A 23,144-nucleotide genomic window follows, 5' to 3' on the forward strand; every position below is an offset into this window, starting at 1 on the left:
AGGATAATGGTGTCCAGGAATTAGGGACAAATCTGGATTGACTCAGGTTAGAGCCGTCTCTGTAGACGGATCAGAGCACACGTTGAGGCTGGGGCCCTCTGCTGTCCCGTGGAATATTTGGGGCCTGTAAGGAGCGGCTGTGGTGTGGGGGGCAGTGGGTCGTGTGGACATGAAGGAGGCTCTGCCCTGAGGGCCTGGAGGGGCAGGGGTGGGGGTGGGGACTGGGAGACTCTGGGGTTCATTTGGAAGGTGACAAGTGTGATGCCTGGAGTGCACACATGCCTTCCTCATGGAAACCTGGACTCCAGCCGTTCCAGGAGACAGGGAGGACGTAGTGACAGGCGGAGCCACTGATTGGGCAGCTCCAGCTCAAGGGGTTTCTGTCATGTGCCTCGCGCACTTCGCCTCGTAAGCGTGGGAAGTTCAGGTGCTACAGTCCACGCACACCTGAGCCTGGGGGACGGTGCCTCCACGGCCACCCTCTCAGGATGGAGCTCCTTCCCACGCGCACCTGTGCCTGGCGGATGGCGCCTCCACGGCTGCCCTGTCAGGATGGAGCTCCTTCCCACGCACATGGCCACCCTCTCAGGACAGAGCTCCTTCCCACGCACACCTGAGCCTGGGGGACGGCGCCTCCACGGCCACCCTCTCAGGACAGAACTCCTTCCCGCGCACACCTGAGCCTGGGGGACGGCGCCTCCTCGGCCACCCTCTCAGGACAGAGCTCCTTCCCACGCGCACCTGTGCCTGGCGGATGGCGCCTCCACGGCTGCCCTGTCAGGACGGAGCTCCTTCCCACGCACACCTGAACCTGGGGGACGGCGCCTCCACGGCCACCCTCTCAGGACGGAGCTCCTTCCCACACTGGATGAGTGCAGGGCCCAGACGCGGTGGTTTCAGCCTCCCAGCTCCTCACGCCCTCCGCTGGGCACCTGTGATGTCCGGCACTGCCCGCTTGGATGGGGGGATCCGGGTTTTGTCCTGTGCTGTGCTCGGTGCTCCCCTTCGCTCAGACCCCGTCTCAGCTCTGCAGAGCTGCCACTCACCGTCTCCGTCACAGCTGCCCCCCGCAGCCTCTGTGCAAACCCCAGGACTCCGCTTCCACTGTCGTCAAACGTGGGTCATCACAGAACCCACACTATTGGGTGTGTGCAGGTTTCTGGGGTGGCAGAGTGCAGGTGAGTGAGCACCTGTAAACATTCGCTGTCATTACCACCACGGCCCTGACTCCCACCCCCATTACCACCACGACCCTGACTCCCACCCCCATTACCACTGCCGTGGCCCTGACTCTCACCCCCGATTCCCACCCCCATTACCACCGCTGTGGCCCTGACTCCCACCCCCGTTACCACTGCCATGGCCCTGACTCCCACCCCCAACTCCCACCCCCATTACCACCGCCATGGCTCTGACTCCCACCCCTGTTACCACTGCCATGGCCCTGACTCCCACCCCTGTTACCACCGCGGCCCCGACTCCCACCCCCATTACCACCGCCAAGGCCCTGACTCCCACCCCCGTTACCACCGCTGAGGCCCTGACTCCCACCCCCTGACTCCCACCCCCTGACTCCCACCCCTGTTACCACCACGGCCCCGACTCCCACCCCCATTACCACCGCCGCGGCCCTGACTCCCACCCCCTGACTCCCACCCTTGTTACCACCACGGCCCCGACTCCCACCCCCATTACCACCGCCGCAGCCCTGACTCCCACCCCCTGACTCCCACCCTTGTTACCACCACGGCCCCGACTCCCACCCCCATTACCACCGCTGTGGCCCTGACTCCCACCCCCATTACCACCGCCGTGGCCCTGACTCCCACCCCCATTACCACCGCCGTGGCCCTGACTCCCACCCCCATTACCACCGCCGCGGCCCTGACTCCCACCCCCATTACCACCGCCGTGGCCCTGACTCCCCACTCCCGTTACCACCGCCGTGGCCCTGACTCCTCGCTCTCGGTCCTGACTCCTCGCTCCCGTTGCCACTGTGGTCCTGACTCCTCCATAGCACTTGGATTAGGCAGGTGTTGGACCCTGTTGTTCGTGCCCCGTGTCCCCACACCCCTCCTCCCCCATCGTGCCTTCACCCCTCCCTTTCACGGTGCCACTTGACCGATTAGTTCCTGAAATTGTCTCACACGTTCTCTCGTCTGTGTCTAATCTGCTGTAAAACTCAAATGCCGGGGACTTTTCTTTTGCTTACTGTATTTTTCACTTAGAAAAAATTTTTTATTTGGAAATTTTTCAAATCTGTTCTATTGTCTCCTACTTTGATTGTGTGTTTGATACATTCTTTTATCCTTTCCGTCGTTTTAAGCCTACTTACTTTGTGGTCTCGTTCATACCCTTCTGTGACTCCTGCTCATCACGCCTGCTGACCCCCTGCTGCAGGTCCGTCTTCTGACGTGGTTTATGAAATCTTTCTTTAGAATCTCGAGCTGACCTTCTGCAGGGGTTGAGTATACCGAAGTGTGAGTTTCTATGTGACACTTTCTGGATGAGGAGTTTTGCACCCATGACCCTGAGTCCCAGTGGACCCACTTTTGTGTCAATGGCCCACCTGGAAGTTTCCGCACCATTCAACAAACTGTGGACCTTGCTCTGGCACATGCACAGGTCTGGAGTTCAGCCCCCTCTCCACTTCCCCAGCTGGAGGGTGCTCTGTTCCTGGGCTCCATTCTTGAGGGAGGCAGGTCCTCAGGGTCCCGGCTTCATGTGGAGTCCCCACCTCCATCCACCCCAAGGCCACATGGGCTGACCTTGTGCGGCTGCAGGAACTCACACCGCAGCACTCCACTCCCACGTGCTCGGATCCACACGAAGTTTCCACGTGTCCAAGGGCCTCTTCAGCGGCAGCTCCCAGCTGTGCGTGCGTGAGGGTCCCTGCTCTGTCTCAGCTTAGTGCCCTGTTCATTCATTCATTCCAAGATATTTATATGTGCCAGGCAGCTTCTAAGAACTAAAATTACAGCAGTGAAGAAAACAGACAAACCCCTCCCATCATGGAGCTCCCATCGCGGGTGAAGCTGGAGGTGCATCGAGGAATGAGGCCCATTGTCTCCTCTGAGGCAAAGCCCGGCTGCCCCGTGCACTGGTTTCTGTACTTATTCGGGCAACCCTCTCTATTCCCTTCAAGTCGCCCGGCTCCTCCTCTGTGAGTTCTACAGCTGGGACTCTCCAGGCCCGGGTCCCTCCTTTCTGCCCGTGCTCTCTGCTGTGGGGAACTCACCCGGGCCCTGCCTTTTTATGTTATCTATTCGATGATGATCCCAAGCTTAGGTCTCTACTGATCAACAGATGTGCCTGGCCACGAACCTCCTGGATTTCTCTCCTGGGGGATCTGTGAGGACTCACACTTAGTGTGGGCCATACGGGGCTCTCGATCTTCCTGCCAGAGCCGTTTCTCCCCCGAGGTTTTCTCATCTCTTGATGGAAATGGCATCACTCTTCCTTGTGAAGCTCTGTCTAGGAAGTGGATTGATTCCATGCGTGGAAATCTGAATTGCCGCGCAGATTACCTGTGAGGTGGACTATTTAACTCTAGAAAGAATTGGCCTCTGCCTGCTCCTGATGCCCACCTGTCTCATGTGTGGGCAGGAAGGTTCTGCCTCGACTGCTGGGCTGATGGGCTTTTTTTGGGGGATTGTGGGGGCCAAGGGCAGGAGCAGGAGCTCACCTGTGTGGCACCACGCCTCTGCTTCCATCCGTATTTGACCTGTGTCCTCTCTGGCCCCTGAGCGAGCAGAGGATGGACCTTGCCATCCCCAGAGACGGAGGCTCTGCCATTCCTGGGACAGAAAATGACCAAATGCTAGACCTTTCATTTCACCCACCGGTTAGATCTGGCTACAAGGAGCTTGGCCACCCTGACCTGCCTGTCTTCGTGGCCAACTTCATATATTTCCATGTTCCAAACGCTGGGGACCAGCTCCTGCCGTGCCATCCTTCTGGATGTGGCCATGTTACATTTCAAAAGATGGTTCTTCTTGAGCTCCTGACTCAACAGACACGTGCTCAGTGGGCCCTCAAGCCCAGCTCCTGTGCCTCCCGCCTCACCCCTGCCGTCTACACGTGGGTGCTGCTCTCAACGGGGAAGGAAGTTTGCGTGTTCGGAGTAGATTTATGGTGGGGAAGTGGGAGAAAGGGGTACAAGTCAAGGAAATTTTTAAAGCGAATGACTTCGTTTGCTAATTTTAATTGCCTTATTCAGTATTAAGCCTGAATTGGACAATTTTGATTTTTAAAATATATTTAAAATTCTTCTAATCCCTGACTCTGGAGTATAAAGCAGAGTTTGATTACAGAAATCTCACACCATTTACAGAATCTCTCTCCTGTGCTTGCGTCTGACGCATGTGATGACAGATAGTGGAATTAGAACCTTGAAGCCAAATGGAAATATCTCAAAACAAAATTTAAAGGAAATGAGCAGATTACGGTGCAGACACACCCCCCTCCTAGATTGGTGGCATTCTGATGTATTTCAAAATCTAACTTCTGATATCTTGAGAAGTGTTTGTGTTTTATTCAAATTAATAAAGCCATGTTTTTTCCAAAGAAAAATGATAATCACCACAAAGCAAAGCTCAAAAGTTTGGAGGAATAATAGTCTGCATAAAGGCAGAACCGTGGGTGCGGCCGTCTCATTGTGTCTGGACTTAGGGGTGTGCTCTAGCTTCTCAGCACGGTGAAGGACAGAGCAGACAGGTGCCTGCCCAGCGCGTCAGTGAGAAGCGGCCAACCAGCAGTCTCAGCAGAGGCCCTGCGGGCTCAGGAGCGGGCACAAGGGGGACTTGAGAAGCAGCTGAGTGGAGAAGCCGAGCAGACCAGGGGCTGCCTGGGTGGCAAGGAGCCCCCATCTCTGCCGAGGGAGCCTTCTGTCGGTGCAGTGTGGTGTGGGGTCAGAGGTCTTCAGATGGTTCAAGGAGCCCCGGGGGCTCCGAGGCAGTTGGGTGTGAACGCTGCTTGGCTCACACCACCCTCACTCTCTGGCTCAGCGAGCTCCAGGCTTCTGTGGCCTGTTGCTCACTGGACTTCTGGGTGAAACTGTTCCAAGAAAGGCTTCTGTGGCTAAGAACATGTCGATCCCAGAAGTCCCTTAAAAGTCCATGAAGCTGCAGCCATGCCTCCACCCCGTGAATAACGTGAATCGCTGTGTGACGTGTGTTACTTGAGGTGGGGAGGCGGGGGTGTGCTGATGCTCAGAGTTATCACAGGGAACAGACAGTGGGACACAACTGAGGCGCGTGGCAGATGTGTTCCAGACCAGCTGCGTCCCCCGACTCCCACCCTGTCGTTTCCTATGTGTTGAAAGAGGTGCTGCCACTGTGCACAGCTCCAATCTAGTTGCTTGGGGATTGCCAAGAGGAGCCTGGACATTCAGTGCAGACTTTGGCCAAATCAGTAGCAGGAGCGCATCAGCCGTGACGGCCTGACTTGTCCACGCACCTTCTCCCTGGGGTCTTGTGAAGATGTGGGTTTCCTGCCCGCCTCACCAGCCACCTGGTTCTATACTCCCGGACATGACCCAGAAGAGGATGGGACAGAGGGGGGCCTTTGCCCACAGGCGAAGAGAGCCCTGGAGTAAGGAGGTGGGAGGTGGGAAGGGGCTGCCCCTGCTCGTCTGGGTGACAGCTGTTGTCGCTCTGTGGTGCCCCAGTGCACGACCCTGCCTTTGTCAGGCACATCAAACATTTCAGGTGGGTCCAGGTGGGTGGATGAGGCTCTTGGCTGGAAGAACTGCTACCAGGGAGATGCCAACAGGTGAGGTGGAGAGCTGGCAAGCAGACAGCTCGCAGAGGGCTCTCCAGCCAAAACGATTTATGTGTGACCAGAGGCCCCGTCGTGCTGGGCGCGGATGAAGTGTCCGAGCTCCGATGGGGTGAGAGGTCCACTGATTCTCTCATCACATCCTAAGTTTGGTCCAGAGTCCTGTTTTTAAGATTAGTATTGAAGGTTGCTTAAGAACAACAGTTTTGGTTTTAAAAATAAAGACCAAATGTGTTAAAACTCGCATACATACACTCCCTGGTAGGCAGAGTGAGTGAGTCCAGCTCTTTAGAAGGCAGGAGAGCAGTGGTTATCTGTGAACTAACAAACAGAAACTCCTCCCCTTTGGCTCAGTGATCAAACGCCTGGAAATTTATCCTAGGAAGACAGTCCATCCGGCAAGGAAATCAGAAAAACAAGCAAAACTGACTTAAAATATAAGCCTATAGCAAGAGAACTCATTATAATAATCAAATAAATTGAATTCTGTAATTTCATTAAAAATTTTGAGAACTCTAAACCTAAAGGCAGCCCTGTAAACACGCGTGTGCACGGAGCTGTTGGAAGCCCACATATGTAATGGGTGAATAAGAGAGCAGCCCTTATCCACAGCTCTTCTGGGGTTGGTGGCGGCAGCGGAAGCGTGACGAGGCTCGGAATTTGGAAAGGAGAGCCTTGCTCCTCATAAGGAGCTGCACCCTGCAGGGCGGCTTCCTGACCAGCTGGGAAGCATAGCCTCCGGCCAGAAGCCAGAAACACGCACTTCCAGTGAGAGGGAAAGGGCACAGGGATTTATGCTGAGCGGGTGGCTAGGTATACATATTCAGCAGGTTACAGGAGGAACCATGAATATTCAGGAAGGGGAGGCACGGGCAGCTAACGTGTGCACAGTGCATCCCATGTTCACTGGGGGGGTGGAGACTGAGCATCTACATGTATTACAGCCAGGCCTTATTATGAAGAGGTGAAGCCGAGGACATGAAGGCCTCCATGTGCAGCCTCCATAGACCGGCCAGGCGCATGCCATGGTTGGGGTCTCTCATGAGGGAGGAATGCTGATTGCTCGTTGGGTTGAAACCATAAAAGGGAGAGCAGCTTCAGGCACGTGATGGATCTCAGGGATGGAGTCTTTTTAAAGGGCTGGTCCCTGTTCAGCCCTCAGGGAAGGAAGCCTGGTGGTGATGTGGAGGGCAGGAATAGCCAGGCGGGTCTGACCTTCATCCTGGCATGGTCCAAACTCGGTTTTAAGGTTTCTCTGGGGTCCTCTTGGTCAAGAGTGGGTCATTCAGTCAGTCAGGGGCTTAGGATTTTATTTTTCTCAGTGGACTTGCAAGTGAGTTTTCTCCATTTTCCAAAATTGTTTATATTGTTTCTGACTTCTTATTTTGAAATTATTCTAAATTTGCAGGGAATTGCAAAGTTATAACAGAGAAGTCTCATGTATCCCTTAACCAGCAAGGCTTTCCCCTGGTGGTTCCTTCTAGGTAATCGTAAATGCCAATTATGGCAAAACCAGGAGATTGATATTGGAACAATGTGTGTATCTAGCTTTATCTCATTTTACTTTGAGTACCGCCTTTTACAACCTAAATAAAGAAAAAGCATGTAACCAACAAACAAGTTTACACACACAGTAGCAAACATGTGGACATGAGGGGAGCAGCCACCATCCAGGACGTGGGTGGCCCCTGTGACCTGTGTACCATGGCCACTGTGGGGAACACTCGCATGGGACGTGGGCAGGCTCTGTGACCTGTGTACCGTGGTTACTGTGGGGAATGCTCACATGGGACGTGGGCAGGCTCTGTGACCTGTGTACCGTGGCTACTGTGGGGAATGCTCACATGGGACGTGGGCGGCCTCCGTGGCCACTGTGGGGAATGCTCACATGGGACGTGGGCGGCCTCTGTGGCCACTGTGGGGAAAGCTCACATGGGATGTGGGCGGCCCCTGTGACCTGTGGACCATGGCCACTGTGGGGAATGCTCGCATGGGACGTGGGCAGCTTCTGTGACCTGTGGACCGTGGCCACTCTGGGGAACACTCACACTGGACATGGTGGCCCCTGTGACCTGTGGACTGTGGCCACTGTGGGGAAAGCTCACACGGGACGTGGGCAGCCTCTGTGACCTGTGAACTGTAGCCTCTATGGGAAACGCTCTCAGTAACCAAAGTCATTACACATCTGTGAAGATTCTGCATGACATGGTGCTGTGCACAGGCAGAGCATGGTGAAGGTTTAAAATCACCGCTGGCCTTTAGATGAGGGCCTGTGTTTGGGGATTCAAGAGAAGGGGCTGTGGATGTGGGGGGCAGGTGCAGGACAGGTCAGTGGGGCAGAGAGCATGGCCACATGTTCCTGACGGGGCCTCTGGAGCAGGAGCTGGGAGGAGCAGCTGCCAGAAGGAATAGAAGCTCAGCTCACGTGGTCAGAGGTTTGTCAGAATGGAGCAAACATGGTGGGTTCAGGAGTATCTGAAGGAAGAGATCACAGCACGTGAGGCTCAGGACAGTGTCTCTAGAAAGCCCCAGGTGTCAGAGTTCATGGGGTACCAGGGGGAGTGGGTACTGGGGGAGCAGGTACAGGGGGTGAGGCAAGGTGACTGAGCTGAGCTTGCAAAGGTAACAATGTGTTTGATGGCAGTTCTGGGTCACACCATGGATAGAAGCCTGCGGGACCACTGGACCCCACATCTCACACTTATCCCTAGCGCCAGCTCAGACTAAAGAACGGGTTGCGGTGACTGGGGTGGAAGCCTCGACTCCAGGAACCTCAGACCCTCTGTGAGCTCAAGGAAACCCAGGGACTCGCTCTCCAGGAACACAAACTCACTCACACACCCCAAGACAGCTGAGTTTCAGGGAACCTGTGGCATCCCCCCCAGGAAGCCCAAGAGCAGCGCTGGAACCTCTGCTGAGGGTGGGATGTAGGGGGCGGTGGTGCCTGTGTAGGGCCCTTGCCCACTCAATGTATGTGGTAGGCTCTGAGAGTACTGGGGGCAGTGGCTACTGGGGGGAATGGGTACTGGAGGAGTGGGTACTAAGAGTAGTGGGTACTGAGGGGAGTAGGTACTGAGGAGAGTGGGTACTGGGGGAGTTGGTACTGAGGGGACTGGGTATTGAGGGGAGTTGGTAGAGGGGAAATGAGTATTGAGGGGAGTGGGTATGGGGGAGCAGGTACTGGGGGAGTGGGTATGGGGGAGCGAGTACTTGGGGGATCGAGTATTTGGGGGAGCGGTTACTGGGGGAGTGGGTACAGGGGGAGCGGGTACTGGGGGAGTGGGTACAGGGGGAGTGGATACTAGGGGGTGTAGGTACTGGGGGAGTGGGCCTGGAGCAGTGGGTACTGGGGAGTGGGCACTGGGGAAAGCAGGCACTGGGGGGAGCAGGTATTAGGGGAGTGAGTACTGGGTGGAGCGGATACTGCAGGGAGCGGGTACGGGGGGAGTCAGCACTGGGGGGAGTGGGCTTCTTGGTTGTTTCCACACTCTCACTTTATTTTATTCTGATATGCATTGCTTGACAGACAAATGCAAAAGTGCATCAGTCCTAAGAAAAGCCTGTTTGCTTGTAAATGTTCCTAATTTGCGTCTGGAAAGGGAAAACTGCACGAAATTGCATTAGAATATGCGCAATGGCCCAGCCCGGGCTGCTCTGCATTCAGCCCATCTGAGGACCCCAGATGAGCCTTCGGTTGGTGGGAGGCTGGAGGTCAGGAGCAGCCCCATATCTGGTTTGGCTCTGTGAGGAGGACCTCCATGGCCCGGGATGGGCCGCTGTGGGTGGGCTCAGCTGAAGAAGACCTCTGTGGCCCAGGATGGGCCACTGTGGGTGGGCTCAGCTGAAGAGGACCTCCGTGGCCCAGGATGGGCCGCTGTGGGTGGGCTCAGCTGAAGAAGACCTCTGTGGCCCAGGATGGGCCACTGTGGGTGGGCTCAGCTGAAGAGGACCTCTGTGGCCCAGGATGGGCCGCTGTGGGTGGGCTCAGCTGAAGAAGACCTCTGTGGCCCAGGATGGGCCGCTGTGGGTGGGCTCAGCTGAAGAAGACCTCTGTGGCCCAGGATGGGCTGCTGAAGAGGAACTCCGTGGCCCAGGACGGGCCACTGTGGGTGGGCTCAGCTGAAGAGGACCTCCATGGCCCAGGATGGGCCGCTGTGGGTGGGCTCAGCTGAAGAGGACCTCCATGGCCTGGGACGGCCCTCTGTGGGCTCAGTTCTGTGGTGAGGACCTCCGTGGCCCAGGACGGCTCGCCGTGGGGGCCCCGCTGCACCCACCAGCGTGCTTGCTGCTTACTGCTCTTCTCACTCTTTTCCTATTTTTCAAAAGTGAAGAAAAACACAAAATTACATATTTTCAATATAATTAACTGTGCTTGACATATTGACAAATAGGAGTTCATTATGAAACAGCATCTTTTCCTCCTGGATTATGAATGGCACACAGGCTTCCACGTCGCACCGACTCACGGATGTCTTCTCAATACTTTCCCGTGACTTAAAGGCAGGTGAGAGCTGTGTGATGTGGCAGTTGCTATAGCAACACATTCAATTTTCATTCAATATCAGAGTAAATAGTCACGTAAGATGAAATAAGTCATGTCTGCCTGTGGCAACGGCAGTCCCTGCTTCTCGACATGCGCCCCCCACCCCACCCCGTGCCCTTTTCTAACATTTTCAGCAGCATTTTTATAAAAATATGCATAATACAGATTTCAGTCGCAGGGACATGGCTTATTGTCTGAGGCGGAGACTCGGCGATGTCTCCCCCTGAATTCCACAGGAGGAAGGAGGCCCACCTTGTGCCCGGGTCTTACTGGAGGGCAAGATTGTCCCTGCAGATTCCCTTGGGAGCCTGGCTCATGTGGGATCAGAAGTTCATTTCTATTTAAACAACTGAACTCTAGGGCTGCTCATAAGATCCCTTGCTGTGTCATAGTTCAGAAACCCCTTTCAATGCTTCAACCCATCAGACTTGGAGTTACTCAAAGAGAATGAAGGAAATTAACAGGATCCTGAAGGCACCCAAAGTTCCGGTGCTCACCCAGAGCTCCTCCTGCCCCACCCAGAGCTCCTCCTACCCCACCCAGAGCTCCTCCTGCACCCACCCAGAGCTCCTCCTGCACCCACCCAGAGCTCCTCCTGCCCCACCCAGAGCTCCTCCTGAACCCACCCAGAGCTCCTCCTGCCCCACCCAGAGCTCCTCCTGCACCCACCCAGAGCTCCTCCTGAACCCACCCAGAGCTCCTCCTACCCCACCCAGAGTTCCTCCTGCACCCACCCAGAGCTCCTCCTGAACCCACCCAGAGCTCCTCCTACCCCACCCAGAGCTCCTTCTGCACCCACCCAGAACTCCTCCTGCACCCACCCAGAGCTCCTCCTGCCCCACCCAGAGCTCCTTCTGCACCCACCCAGAGCTCCTCCTGCCCCACCCAGAGCTCCTCCTGCCCCACCCAGAGCTCCTCCTGCTCCACCCAGAGCTCCTCCTGCCCCACCCAGAGCTCCTCCTGCACCATCAGAGCTCCTCCTGCCCCACCCAGAGCTCCTCCTGCCCCACCCAGAGCTCCTCCTGCACCCAGAGCTCCTCCTGCCCCACCCAGAGCTCCTCCTGCCCCACCCAGAGCTCCTCCTGCCCCACCCAGAGCTCCTCCTGCCCCACCCAGAGCTCCTCCTACCCCACCCAGAGCTCCTCCTGCACCCACCCAGAGCTCCTCCTGCCCCACCCAGAGCTCCTCCTGCACCCACCCAGAGCTCCTCCTGCCCCACCCAGAGCTCCTCCTGCCCCACCCAGAGCTCCTCCTGCCCCACCCAGAGCTCCTCCTGCCCCACCCAGAGCTCCTCCTGAACCCACCCAGAGCTCCTCCTACCCCACCCAGAGCTCCTCCTGCACCCACCCAGAGCTCCTCCTGCCCCACCCAGAGCTCCTCCTACACCCAGAGCTCCTCCTGCCCCACCCAGAGCTCCTCCTGAACCCACCCAGAGCTCCTCCTACCCCACCCAGAGCTCCTCCTGCACCCACCCAGAGCTCCTCCTGCCCCACCCAGAGCTCCTCCTGCCCCACCCAGAGCTCCTCCTGCCCCACCCAGAGCTCCTCCTGCCCCACCCAGAGCTCCTCCTGCCCCACCCAGAGCTCCTCCTGCCCCACCCAGAGCTCCTCCTACCCCACCCAGAGCTCCTCCTGCCCCACCCAGAGCTCCTCCTACACCCACCCAGAGCTCCTCCTGCCCCACCCAGAGCTCCTCCTGAACCCACCCAGAGCTCCTCCTGCCCCACCCAGAGCTCCTCCTGCACCCACCCAGAGCTCCTCCTACACCCACCCAGAGCTCCTCCTGCCCCACCCAGAGCTCCTCCTGAACCCACCCAGAGCTCCTCCTGCCCCACCCAGAGCTCCTCCTGCCCCACCCAGAGCTCCTCCTGCACCACCCAGAGCTCCTCCTGCACCACCCAGAGCTCCTCCTACACCCACCCAGAGCTCCTCCTGCCCCACCCAGAGCTCCTCCTGAACCCACCCAGAGCTCCTCCTGCCCCACCCAGAGCTCCTCCTACCCCACCCAGAGCTCCTCCTGCCCCACCCAGAGCTCCTCCTACACCCACCCAGAGCTCCTCCTGCCCCACCCAGAGCTCCTCCTGCACCACCCAGAGCTCCTCCTACACCCACCCAGAGCTCCTCCTGCCCCACCCAGAGCTCCTCCTACCCCACCCAGAGCTCCTCCTGCCCCACCCAGAGCTCCTCCTACACCCACCCAGAGCTCCTCCTGCCCCACCCAGAGCTCCTCCTGAACCCACCCAGAGCTCCTCCTGCCCCACCCAGAGCTCCTCCTGCACCCACCCAGAGCTCCTCCTACACCCACCCAGAGCTCCTCCTGCCCCACCCAGAGCTCCTCCTGAACCCACCCAGAGCTCCTCCTGCCCCACCCAGAGCTCCTCCTGCCCCACCCAGAGCTCCTCCTGCACCACCCAGAGCTCCTCCTGCCCCACCCAGAGCTCCTCCTACACCCACCCAGAGCTCCTCCTGCCCCACCCAGAGCTCCTCCTGAACCCACCCAGAGCTCCTCCTGCCCCACCCAGAGCTCCTCCTGCCCCACCCAGAGCTCCTCCTGCACCACCCAGAGCTCCTCCTGCACCACCCAGAGCTCCTCCTACCCCACCCAGAGCTCCTCCTGCCCCACCCAGAGCTCCTCCTGCCCCACCCAGAGCTCCTCCTACCCCACCCAGAGCTCCTCCTGCACCCACCCAGAGCTCCTCCTGCCCCACCCAGAGCTCCTCCTGCACCCACCCAGAGCTCCTCCTGCCCCACCCAGAGCTCCTCCTGCACCCACCCAGAGCTCCTCCTGAACCCACCCAGAGCTCCTCCTACCCCACCCAGAGCTCCTCCTGCACCCACCCAGAGCTCCTCCTGCCCCACCCAGAGCTCCTCCTACACCCAGAGCTCCTCCTGCCCCACCCAGAGCTCCTCCTGAACCCACCCAGAGCTCCTCCTGCCCCACCCAGAGCTCCTCCTGCCCCACCCAGAGCTCCTCCTACCCCACCCAGAGCTCCTCCTGCACCCACCCAGAGCTCCTCCTGCCCCACCCAGAGCTCCTCCTGCCCCACCCAGAGCTCCTCCTGCCCCACCCAGAGCTCCTCCTACCCCACCCAGAGCTCCTCCTGAACCCACCCAGAGCTCCTCCTGCCCCACCCAGAGCTCCTCCTGCACCCACCCAGAGCTCCTCCTGCCCCACCCAGAGCTCCTCCTGCTCCACCCAGAGCTCCTCCTGCCCCACCCAGAGCTCCTCCTGCACCCACCCAGAGCTCCTCCTGCCCCACCCAGAGCTCCTCCTGCCCCACCCAGAGCTCCTCCTGCTCCACCCAGAGCTCCTCCTGCCCCACCCAGAGCTCCTCCTGCACCCACCCAGAGCTCCTCCTGCCCCACCCAGAGCTCCTCCTGCCCCACCCAGAGCTCCTCCTGCACCCACCCAGAGCTCCTCCTGCCCCACCCAGAGCTCCTCCTGCACCCACCCAGAGCTCCTCCTGCCCCACCCAGAGCTCCTCCTGCACCCACCCAAAGGTCCTGCAGCAGCTTTCTCTCAGAGTAGCAGCAGCACAGTGGCAGCCATGGTGACGCGATGCTCCCTCCCGGGGTCTGTTCCACACTTCACATGGCTGTCACCTCCCTTGTCCCCAGGAGGTGACACACTTCACAGAGGGGGAGACTGAGGCAGGAGAAGTGACCTGGAAGAGCCGTCAGCTGGAACCAGCTCCAGGCAGCCTGATGGGGCCAGGTCATACTCCCCATACCGACACCAAGCCCCATGTCAAGTTACTTTCCTCACTGAGCTTCCTGAAAGCTGAAATGTCCTCAGCTACATCATGGCACATTCACACCTGGCATACTCCATGAATATGAAATTTTTACCTGGCAAAGTTCATGATGTATCTCATGAACAGTTCCACCTTGGAACTGTGGTCCAGCTAGGGGCGTGGACGCTGATGAGCAGAGCCCAGAGGTGTGTCTGTCGGGAGAAACTCTCCTGCTGGGGCGGCAGGAGGAAGTCGGCTTGTTTCCAGCGTCAGGCGGGTGCATCTGCGCTCCCATCAGGGACCTGCCTTCTGAACACCCCTGGTGGGCATCAGGTGCCCTGGAGAGACGAGGCCTGGGTGGCTGCCAGGAGCACTGTGTCTGATGCCCCCAGCCTAGGCCCACCCATCCCTGGTGCTCTGTGGAGTGGAGGAATGAACGGCAGGCGTGAGGGCAGCCTTGCTCCTGAGACAGCGAACGTGGAGCCAAGCCCACGCTGGTGGGGGCTGCCGCTCAGACATCTAGAGCACGCTGGCATCACATTTTCCATAATCACATAGGGCAGCCACCAAGCATCCAGCCCAACTCAGGTTCGCCTTTTGCCTGAGCTGATGACCTCAAGCTACTCTGTATGGGGAAGAAAAAGCAGTGTCTTTTCTGCCCTTCTGAGTTCCTAGTAGGGGTGGACTCCTGTCTAAAAAAGAGATTCAGAAGAGAAAAACAAGCAAAGTGGATTCACCTGTGCCCCCCTCACCCCCACGTACCTGAGCCATACCCAGAGAAATGGGCCAGTCGCAAAGATGTGTGTGGACCAGGCTTCAGCACATCGCCTGCTGGGACACAGCAGTAAGAGCAATGGGGAGGGGGAGGGTCTGGCTGTGTCCCCGCCCAAATCTCACCTTGCACTGTAGCTCCCACAATTCCCATGTGTCTTGGGAGGGCCCTGGTGGGAGGCCATTGAGTCATGGGGTGGGTCTTTCCCATGCATTCTCGTGATAGTGAATGAGTCTCACGAGACCTGACAGTTTTGTAAAGGGCAGTTTCCCTGCACACGCTCCCTCTCATCTGCCACCCTGTGAGATGAACCTCTCACCTTCCGCCATGATTGCGAGGCCTCCGCAGACATATGGAACTGAGTCCGTTAAACCTTTCTTTTGTAAAGTGCCCAGTCTGGGGTATGTCTTTATCAGCAGCATGAAAACAGACCAATACAGGCGGGACCCAGAGGAGCCGGTCAGCGAGGGGGAGGCCTGCCGAGCAGCCTCAGTTGCCCTCCCCATTGGTGGGGTCTCCAGTAAGGAGAGCCATCCTCCTCCAGGTGCAGACAGGAGCCACCTTTACAAATGGAGGACGCTTTGTAAACACAAATCGCTCTTATAGAAGAGAATCGACTTGTTTTCAGAGCTTCTCCTTTATCTTCAGTTTCTCAAAATAATCCTTATGCCAAAGAGGCATACATGTATTGGGGTGGCGTGTTCTGGTCTCTGGGAGTCGTTTTTGGGGTGGCGTGTTCTGGTCTCTGAGAGTCGTTTTTGGGGTGGCGTGTTCTGGTCTCTGAGAGTCGTTTTTGGGGTGGCGTGTTCTGGTCTCCGACAGTCATTTTTGGGGTGGTGTGTTCTCGTCTCTGACAGTTTTTGGGGTGGTGTGTTCTGGTCTCTGAGAGTCGTTTTTGGGGTGACGTGTTCTGGTCTCTGACAGTCACTTTTGGGGTGGCGTGTTCTGGTCTCAGAGTTGTTTTTAGGGTGGCGTGTTCTGGTCTCTGGGAGTCGTTTTTGGGGTGGCGTCTTCTGGTCTCTGAGAGTCGTTTTTGGGTAGTGTGTTCTGGTCTCTGAGAGTTGTTTTTGGGGTGGTGTGTTCTGGTCTCTGGGAGTCGTTTTTAGGGTGGTGCGTTCTGGTCTCTGAGAGTTGTTTTTGGGGTGGTGCGTTCTGGTCTCTGACAGTCGTTTTTGGGGTGGTGCGTTCTGGTCTCTGAGAGTTGTTTTTGGGGTGGTGTGTTCTGGTCTCTGGGAGTCGTTTTTGGGGTGGTGTGTTCTGGTCTCTGAGAGTCGTTTTTGGGGTGGTGTGTTCTGGTCTCCCACCTGAGAAACTGATGGAGAGTGGAGGGCTCTAGACACTGGGCCCAGGAGCTCTTACGTAGTTCACAGGCACAAACTTTACCTTCGCTTTTATTTCTGTGAAACAAAGGATCTGTTAAAAGTCTCATTAAGGTTCTGTGTGTGCAAACCCTTTTACTGAAGTGCCACTCTATTTTTTTTAATGAGAGCATAAACCAGAAAGAAAATCCTTAGAAGTAACTTTCTTCTGTTGACAAGCGCTTGGACTCAACGTTCCGTGAACACAGCAAATCCTCTCCTTTCTCGTAGGCAGAGGCGTGTCCCAGCCCCGCGGTTACAGGGCTTGGCATCAGACGTCTGGCATGTGCTGAGGGGGTGTGGCCATGTTGACCACGTGAGTCCTCTCTGGCTGCCACAGCAAAATACTGCAGACGGGGGTGGGGTTACGTGGCAGACCTTCCTATCTCACTCCCGGTGGCTGAAGTCCAAGATCAAGGTGTGGGCAGGGCCACTTTCTCCCAGGGCCTCTCTCCTAGGCTCTGGATGCGTCCTTCATCCTCCCTCATCCCTCTGTGTACGCCTGTGTCCCCAACTCTCTTCCTGCAAGGACACCAGTCACATGGGCTCAGGCCCACCCTAACCACCTCATTTACCTTAATGACTGCTGTAAATACCCCATCTCAAAATACAGTCACAGCCTGAAGTTCTGGGGTCAGGGCTTCCCATGGGCATTTTGGAGAGACACAATTCAGCTCTAATTCCGACTCTGTGAGTGTCTCGTTGAACTCAGAGTGCCTTTTTTTCCATTAGTTCCAAACGAGAGCATTGGATCAAGCTAGCTTCAAAGGAAATACATCTATGTCATTTTCCTGCACCGTGTCAAACAATAAACTAAAAAGTGAAAAATTCTCCCAAGGCCATCGGTGTGAGTGAATGAATGAATAAATACATGAATAAAATGTAGCGTGAATTTTAGAAGCATAGTGGGATAGTTTTGTCCAAAAACCCGTCAGATCCACAGTTCAGTCTGCGCCATCCAGCCATAGCAATAAAGTAAAAATTACCACATGGTACAGATGTGCCCCGTCAATGATGCTCAGCATGGAGATGGCCGACTTGCCCCAGAGCTGGAGGAGGACGTGGCCGCATCTGCCCACGGCTGGGTCCCTAGGGAGATTTCGCAGGGAGGGTGTGCAGGGTCCTCCTTCTGCCAATGCCATGCGATGACCAAGACTCACACCTCTTAGGAGCCGCCGGCACCCCCTCTAGCATGGGGACCCTAAAAAATGCTCGCTGTTGAAGCGATATAAGTCATGTTGCAATGTTACTTCTTTTCCTTCATGACAGATTTCCCGATGGAAGCCTTTTCATTTTGGTGTCCGGCAGGTACGGTAATGAATTTATTTTAGAAATGTCAGTGGCGTTTCACGATGCTGCCTTCGGCAGCAGCATCAGAGGGCCTGACGGTGAAGCTGCTAATTTACAGTTCATCTCTAAGTGAATGCAAACAAATTCTGGTCCTCAGAGCCCTGCTAATATACAATGTTCAATTTTTAATTTCCAGTCCATCTTAGATTATGGGGATGAAAAACAACATTTAATCCCTCGTTAACACATGAATAAGCGGAAGCTGTCATTTTCAACCAGACAATAACGGGATTATCTCAAGAACTGTCAGTTTATGTGGAAACATTATGTTGGCCAAATTTTCATAAAAATTAGCAGTGGATAATATTCAAGATCAGAGCAATGGAAAGAGAAAAATATGCATTCATGGTAATAAATATTCATATTTGTCTGCTCGGGAGATGAAAATCTAATCAAGGGGCTATTGAAGCTCTGGCTTTTTTTTTTCTAACCAAGACGTTTCATCTAAATTGGGTTTGATATGGAAATCAGTCTCACTCAAAGTCCTCCAGGCCACGAGCTCGCCCGGCTCACGCGGGGCGGGTGGCCACTCCATCACGTGTCGCTTCTGGCATGTGCCGCCGGAGACAGCAGCCTGGGTTCACCCCGTGGCTCTCGGGTCGGTGTCTTCGAGTTTAACAGCACGGAGTGCTCGGAGCTCCCTCCCTTTTTAAAGGAAAAAGCAATATGATTTCATGCCGGCTAACTCCCAGCTACTACAGGGTTAAAATCGTCTGTGTTTTTGCTTTTGTTGACAATTATCATAAATCAGAAGACACTCTGCATGGCGCTTAATGAAATATGTATGATTTTAAAAAGAAAAGATGGGAGCTGCAGGACGTTGCTCTGTGTGCGTGCGTGCACGTGTGCGTGTGTCGGGTGTGTGTGCGTGCACGTGTGTGTGTCGGGTGTGCGTGTGTGCAGGTGTGCGTGTCGGGTGTGCATGCGTGAGGGTGTGCGTGTGTGCGGGTGTGTGTGCACGTGTGCGTGTGTCGGGTGTGCATGTGTGTGGGTGTGCGTGCATGCACGTGTGTGTGTGTCGGGTATGCATGTGTGCGGGTGTGCGTGCATGCACGTGTGCGTGTGTCGGGTGTGCATGTGTGCGGGTGTGCGTGCATGCACGTGTGCGTGTGTCGGGTGTGCGTGCGTGCGGGTGTGCGTGCGTGCACGTGTGCGTGTGTCGGGTGTGCGTGCGTGCGGGTGTGCGTTCGTGCCGGTGTGCGTGCGTGCGGGTGTGCGTGTGCGTGTGTCGGGTGTATGTGCACGTGTGCGTGTGTCGGGTGTGCATGTGTGTGGGTGTGCGTGCATGCACATGTGTGTGTGTCGGGTATGCATGTGTGCGGGTGTGCGTGCGTGCACGTGTGCGTGTGTGCGGGTGTCCGTGCGTGCCCGTGTGCGTGCATGCACGTGTGCGTGTGTCAGGTGTGCATGTTGGGGCGTCTGTTCCTGCTGTTCTCACAGAGGCTGTCCTTTCCCTACACGTGGGCAGGCTTGAAAACACAGAATCCAGGAGCTCCTCAGTAAGCGTGGGTGCAGGGTAATCACACTGATGCTCCCAGCCCCTTCCCGGAGCCCTAGGGTTGCCACTCTTGAGCACTGGCAGGGTCAGCATGGGGCTCCCTGGTGAGTGAAGTCTCCTGTGCACCACAGGCCACCAGGAGGGGATCACCTTTTCTAGCTTACACTTACAAATTCCTGGAAAGCAAGACCAAGATGGGCTCGTCTGAGCCTCCAGAGGGAACGCGGGCAGGCCCTTCAGCGTAACAGAACCGGAACACGGCCAAGCAGCCTTCTTTCTGCATCAAAAGCGCTTCCTACTGACATAAATGGGATTTTCCTTGGGGTGCTGTTAATTATGTCAGAGGGCAGAATGTTCATATTCACGCACATTTTAAAATCACACCCCTGACATGGGTCCTGTTCCTCTTCTCCCCTGGTCAAGCAGAGCTGATGATGGGATTTATTATTATTATTTTTTAAAGACGGGGTTTCACCATGTTGGTCAGGCTGGTCTTGAACTCCCAAGCTCAGGTGATCCGCCCGCCTTGGTCTTCAAAGTGCTTGGATTACAGGCGTGAGCCACCACGCCCGGCCCAGGATGTTTTGATGATTTTAGCGAAGGCCTTGGAGTACGCGGTTTGTGAAGCAGACGTCTCTGGCACACGCCCTCCTTTCCTGTCTCTGCTGCTCCCCGCTACACAGTGCCTGTTCATGAGACCTGGCTCTGAGGCCCACAGGGAGGGTCGGCCCTTCCCCAGCACACTGTTAGGGACACCTTCTGCCCTACGCACCAAGACCCAGGGTTTGATGTGGGGTCCAGAGACATGACCTTCCTCTGTGTGATGTGGGTGGGGTGCATGGAGGGGAGGAGAGAGGACCCTGAGGAAACCCCGGCACCGCACTCAGGCCTGGGGTCCCCGAGGAAACGCTGACATCTCACTCAGACCTGGGCCTCCCCAAGGAAACCCTGGCACCTCACTCAGACCTGGGGTCCCCCGAGGAAACCCTGGGGCTGCACTCAGACCTGGAGCCCCCGAGGAAACCCCGGCACCGCACTCAGACCTGGGCCCCCCCGAGGAAACCCCGGCACCGCACTCAGACCTGGGCCCCCCGGAGGAAACCCCGGCACCGCACTCAGATCTCAGGTCCCTCCAGGGTCTGTGGCATCCTACATCTTCCCCTGTGGGTAAAGGTGAGTGAGACCTCCCAGGGCAGCGAGGCCTGTTTCAGAATGTCCTCCTCCTGGAGGGCTGCCAAGATGCCTGTCCCTAGAGCTTCCGGCAACTCCTGGAGGCTCCCCCCAAACAAGACCCCGTGCTGGCACTGTCCCCAAGTGGCCACTGGCACCCTCCCAGCAGCTGTCCCGACCTTCCCTCTTAGAAAGTCCTCAGCCCTGGGGTGTGGGGGCCATGTGAGGCCCCTTAGAGCACCACTCCCGCTGCCCGCAAGCCATCCTCACTCCTGGGGGGCCGGGTGGCCTCTCCCAGCCCCACACGTGAGGCGCTGGTCTTCCCAAGGCCACCCCAGGGACATGGAAGCTGCTGATCGCCCATCCTCCTGCCTTGACATCTGCACGTCTTCCTGGGAGAAACGTCTGCTAGGGCCCTTTGCCCATGTGAGTAGCTGCCAAGGAGCTGGATTATTTGTGGTGGTGTTAGTATCTAACTGCGATGTTTTTCTAAGGAAAGGGATAATTTGCATAGGAAAAAAGTCGTGAGGCTTTAGACACACCCGCCCATCCTGCCTCAGGCTCTGATGAGGGCTCCATCCTGGGACCACTGCTGGTTCATTCAGTCTCCATGTGGGGAGCTCCCTTCCAGAAGAGTGGCCGCAGGAGGCTCCGCCCCACCTCGGGGCCAGTGGAAATAGCAGGGGTTTGTTCCCAACCGGAGACCAAAACTAAAACAGGGCTTGGATGAGCGCCCCCAGCACCCAGTCCACAGCCCAGGGCGTTGAGCCTCGCAGAGAGGACGGAGGGTGAGCGGGGACCACAGCGTTGGCCAGGATTCGTGAGTTCTGACACCATCCAAGGAGCTGAGCAGGTGCCTCCCCAGACTGAGACAGCCAGGAAAGTGAGGCCGCTGCAGTGGCCACCGCCCAGGCAGAGCTGCCCTGCTGACCCTCTGAGCCCGTGCCCGCCGGGGTGGGGGCTCAGCCCCTTCTGACCCCTGAGGCCTGAGGTGCTGCCATCGCTGCGGCCACCAGGGGTCACACTTGCTCGCCTCAGGCACAGGCCACGCCCGTGATCAGGGCTGCACCCCAGGAGGTGCCATGAGGTTACAGGATGTGAAGGATGCAGGTGGGGTGTGAAGAAGAGAGGGAGAGAGGCCTCGGAAGTGCCTGGAAGCATCTGCCTTCGGAGTCACCCTGTCTGCTGGAATTGAGACTTCTGAGACGGCACAGTAAAGGCCCCGGGGAAGGGGTGCCAGTGATGACTCATTTTCTACTACTGGCGTCTGAATTGCAGCTTCCACTGCCACCGCTTCAGAAAGATGCCATGTGACCCGGAGCAAGGTTATCAGAAACTGCTGGTGAATACAGAAGCCCTCATGCACTCCCTGGGCTCCTATGGAACGCCTGGAAGCACTCCAGGTTTCCCTTGTTTGAAGAACGAGCCCCCGAGAGACTTCTCGGACGGCACGGTCTGGACCATTTCCAAGCCCTTTAGGAAAACTCTGCAGCAAAATTCAGCATTTTCAAAATAGTGAAGTCAAGGTGACCCGTGACACAGCCTGGGCTCTTCCTCCTGGGACAGAGTTCCCACACGGCTGCCAGACCGTGAATCTCCCCTAGGGCGTCTGTTTGCTGTGCGTGAGCACGAGTGTGCATGTGTGTCTGCCTGTGTCTGCATGTGCGTGAGCACGAGTGTGCGTGTGTCTGCCTGTGTCTGCATGTGCGTGAGCATGAGTGTGTGTGTCTGCCTGTGTCTGCGTGTGCGTGAGCATGAGTGTGTGTGTCTGCCTGTGTCTGCGTGTGCGTGAGCACGAGTGTGCGTGTGTCTGCCTGTGTCTGCGTGTGCGTGAGCACGAGTGTGCGTGTGTGTCTGCCTGTGTCTGCGTCTGCGTGAGCACAAGTGTGTGTGTCTGCATGTGTCCATGTGTGCATATGCACAAGTGTGTGTCTGCCTCTGCATGTTTGTATACATGCCTGGGTTACTCTGCTACCTGCCAGCAAACCCCAGCCCTGCCTTGTGCTGCTGGGTGACACGGCCTTCTCTGCCCCACTCCACTTCTCCCCAGATCCTGGAGCTGTCTGTGGAGCAAGTAGGAAGTTCCCCTACTGGCGAGAGGCCGTGCAGGTGACCCTGAAGCTTTGCTGAAATGAAAGTTCTAGTTAAGGGAAGCAGGAGCTTCCTTGTGAATGTGGTTGGTGGGAGGAGGCCACTGTGGCTGGGGCCATGTGGACAAGCAGAGGCAGGATGGGAGTGGGGCAGGGGAGAGGGAGTGGGGCTGGGGAGAGGGAGTGGGGCTGGGGAGGCCGGGGCAGGGGAGATGGGGGAGCAGGGGAGAGGGGGCAGGAGGGGACAGAAAGCTGGAGGATGGGTCAGGTGCAGGGGGAGTCTCGTCCACTTCACCTGCTTGTGTCACGTTGAACGTGGGCTGAAAGGTGGGTGAGGCCAAGTGAAGCACTTTGCAGCCCAGGCTTAGGGGCTGTGATCTGATTTGCAGGCCATGGGCAGCCATGGAGTGTTGAGGGTGAAGGGAGCAGCCTGCCCAGTTGTGGCAGGGGAAATTGAGAGGAAGGCCAGAGGCAGGCTGAGGGCCACTTCAGCACCTTCTGTAGGACAAGACTGGGGCTCGGCAGAGCAGCACACAGGCCCGTGAATGCTTGTGGGAGGGCTGGATTGACGACGAGCGATGTGACGTGCCACCTCGGACTGTGCCAGGCCTGGGCCGCCTCACTCCCCCATGGCCCCGAGAGCTCTTCCCGAGGCGGCTCGGTGTCCTGGGACTTGACTGGAGTTGTGGGAGACCCAGAGCCGTCAAAGTCAGTGACGACAGTAAACAATTTCCCTGGCAACCCTCCTGCCATGCCCTGACACCCCTCTTGTGCACAGCTGGGCATCCATTCCTCCTCTCTGCTTCCTGCCCCTCTTCCCTGCCAGGTGCCCCCTGCTGACTTGTGCCCCCA

The 23,144-nt window shown here is 57.1% G+C and overlaps 2 protein-coding genes across 7 annotated transcripts in view; both read left to right on the top strand.

The window, feature by feature from the left end:
• The window catches only part of PTPRN2 (protein tyrosine phosphatase receptor type N2), a 1,009,611-nt gene that overhangs the window by 649,038 nt on the left and 337,429 nt on the right, over positions 1–23,144 (top strand). The window lies entirely within an intron of this gene.
• LOC135270173 (uncharacterized) lies at positions 9,547–13,420 on the top strand (the record flags this gene model as incomplete). The annotated part of the gene is made up of 10 exons (XM_064365509.1): positions 9,547–9,654; positions 9,816–9,932; positions 11,364–11,468; positions 11,778–11,989; positions 12,130–12,231; positions 12,273–12,373; positions 12,439–12,508; positions 12,658–12,768; positions 12,810–13,012; positions 13,332–13,420. Coding segments are annotated over exons 1-10 (1,218 nt in total), but the record flags the coding sequence as incomplete, so codon positions are not given.

The sequence above is a fragment of the Aotus nancymaae genome, unplaced genomic scaffold, assembly GCF_030222135.1.
Source record: "Aotus nancymaae isolate 86718 unplaced genomic scaffold, 86718_ANA_hifiasm-v0.15.2.pri h1tg000002l, whole genome shotgun sequence".
Lineage (NCBI taxonomy): Eukaryota > Metazoa > Chordata > Mammalia > Primates > Aotidae > Aotus > Aotus nancymaae.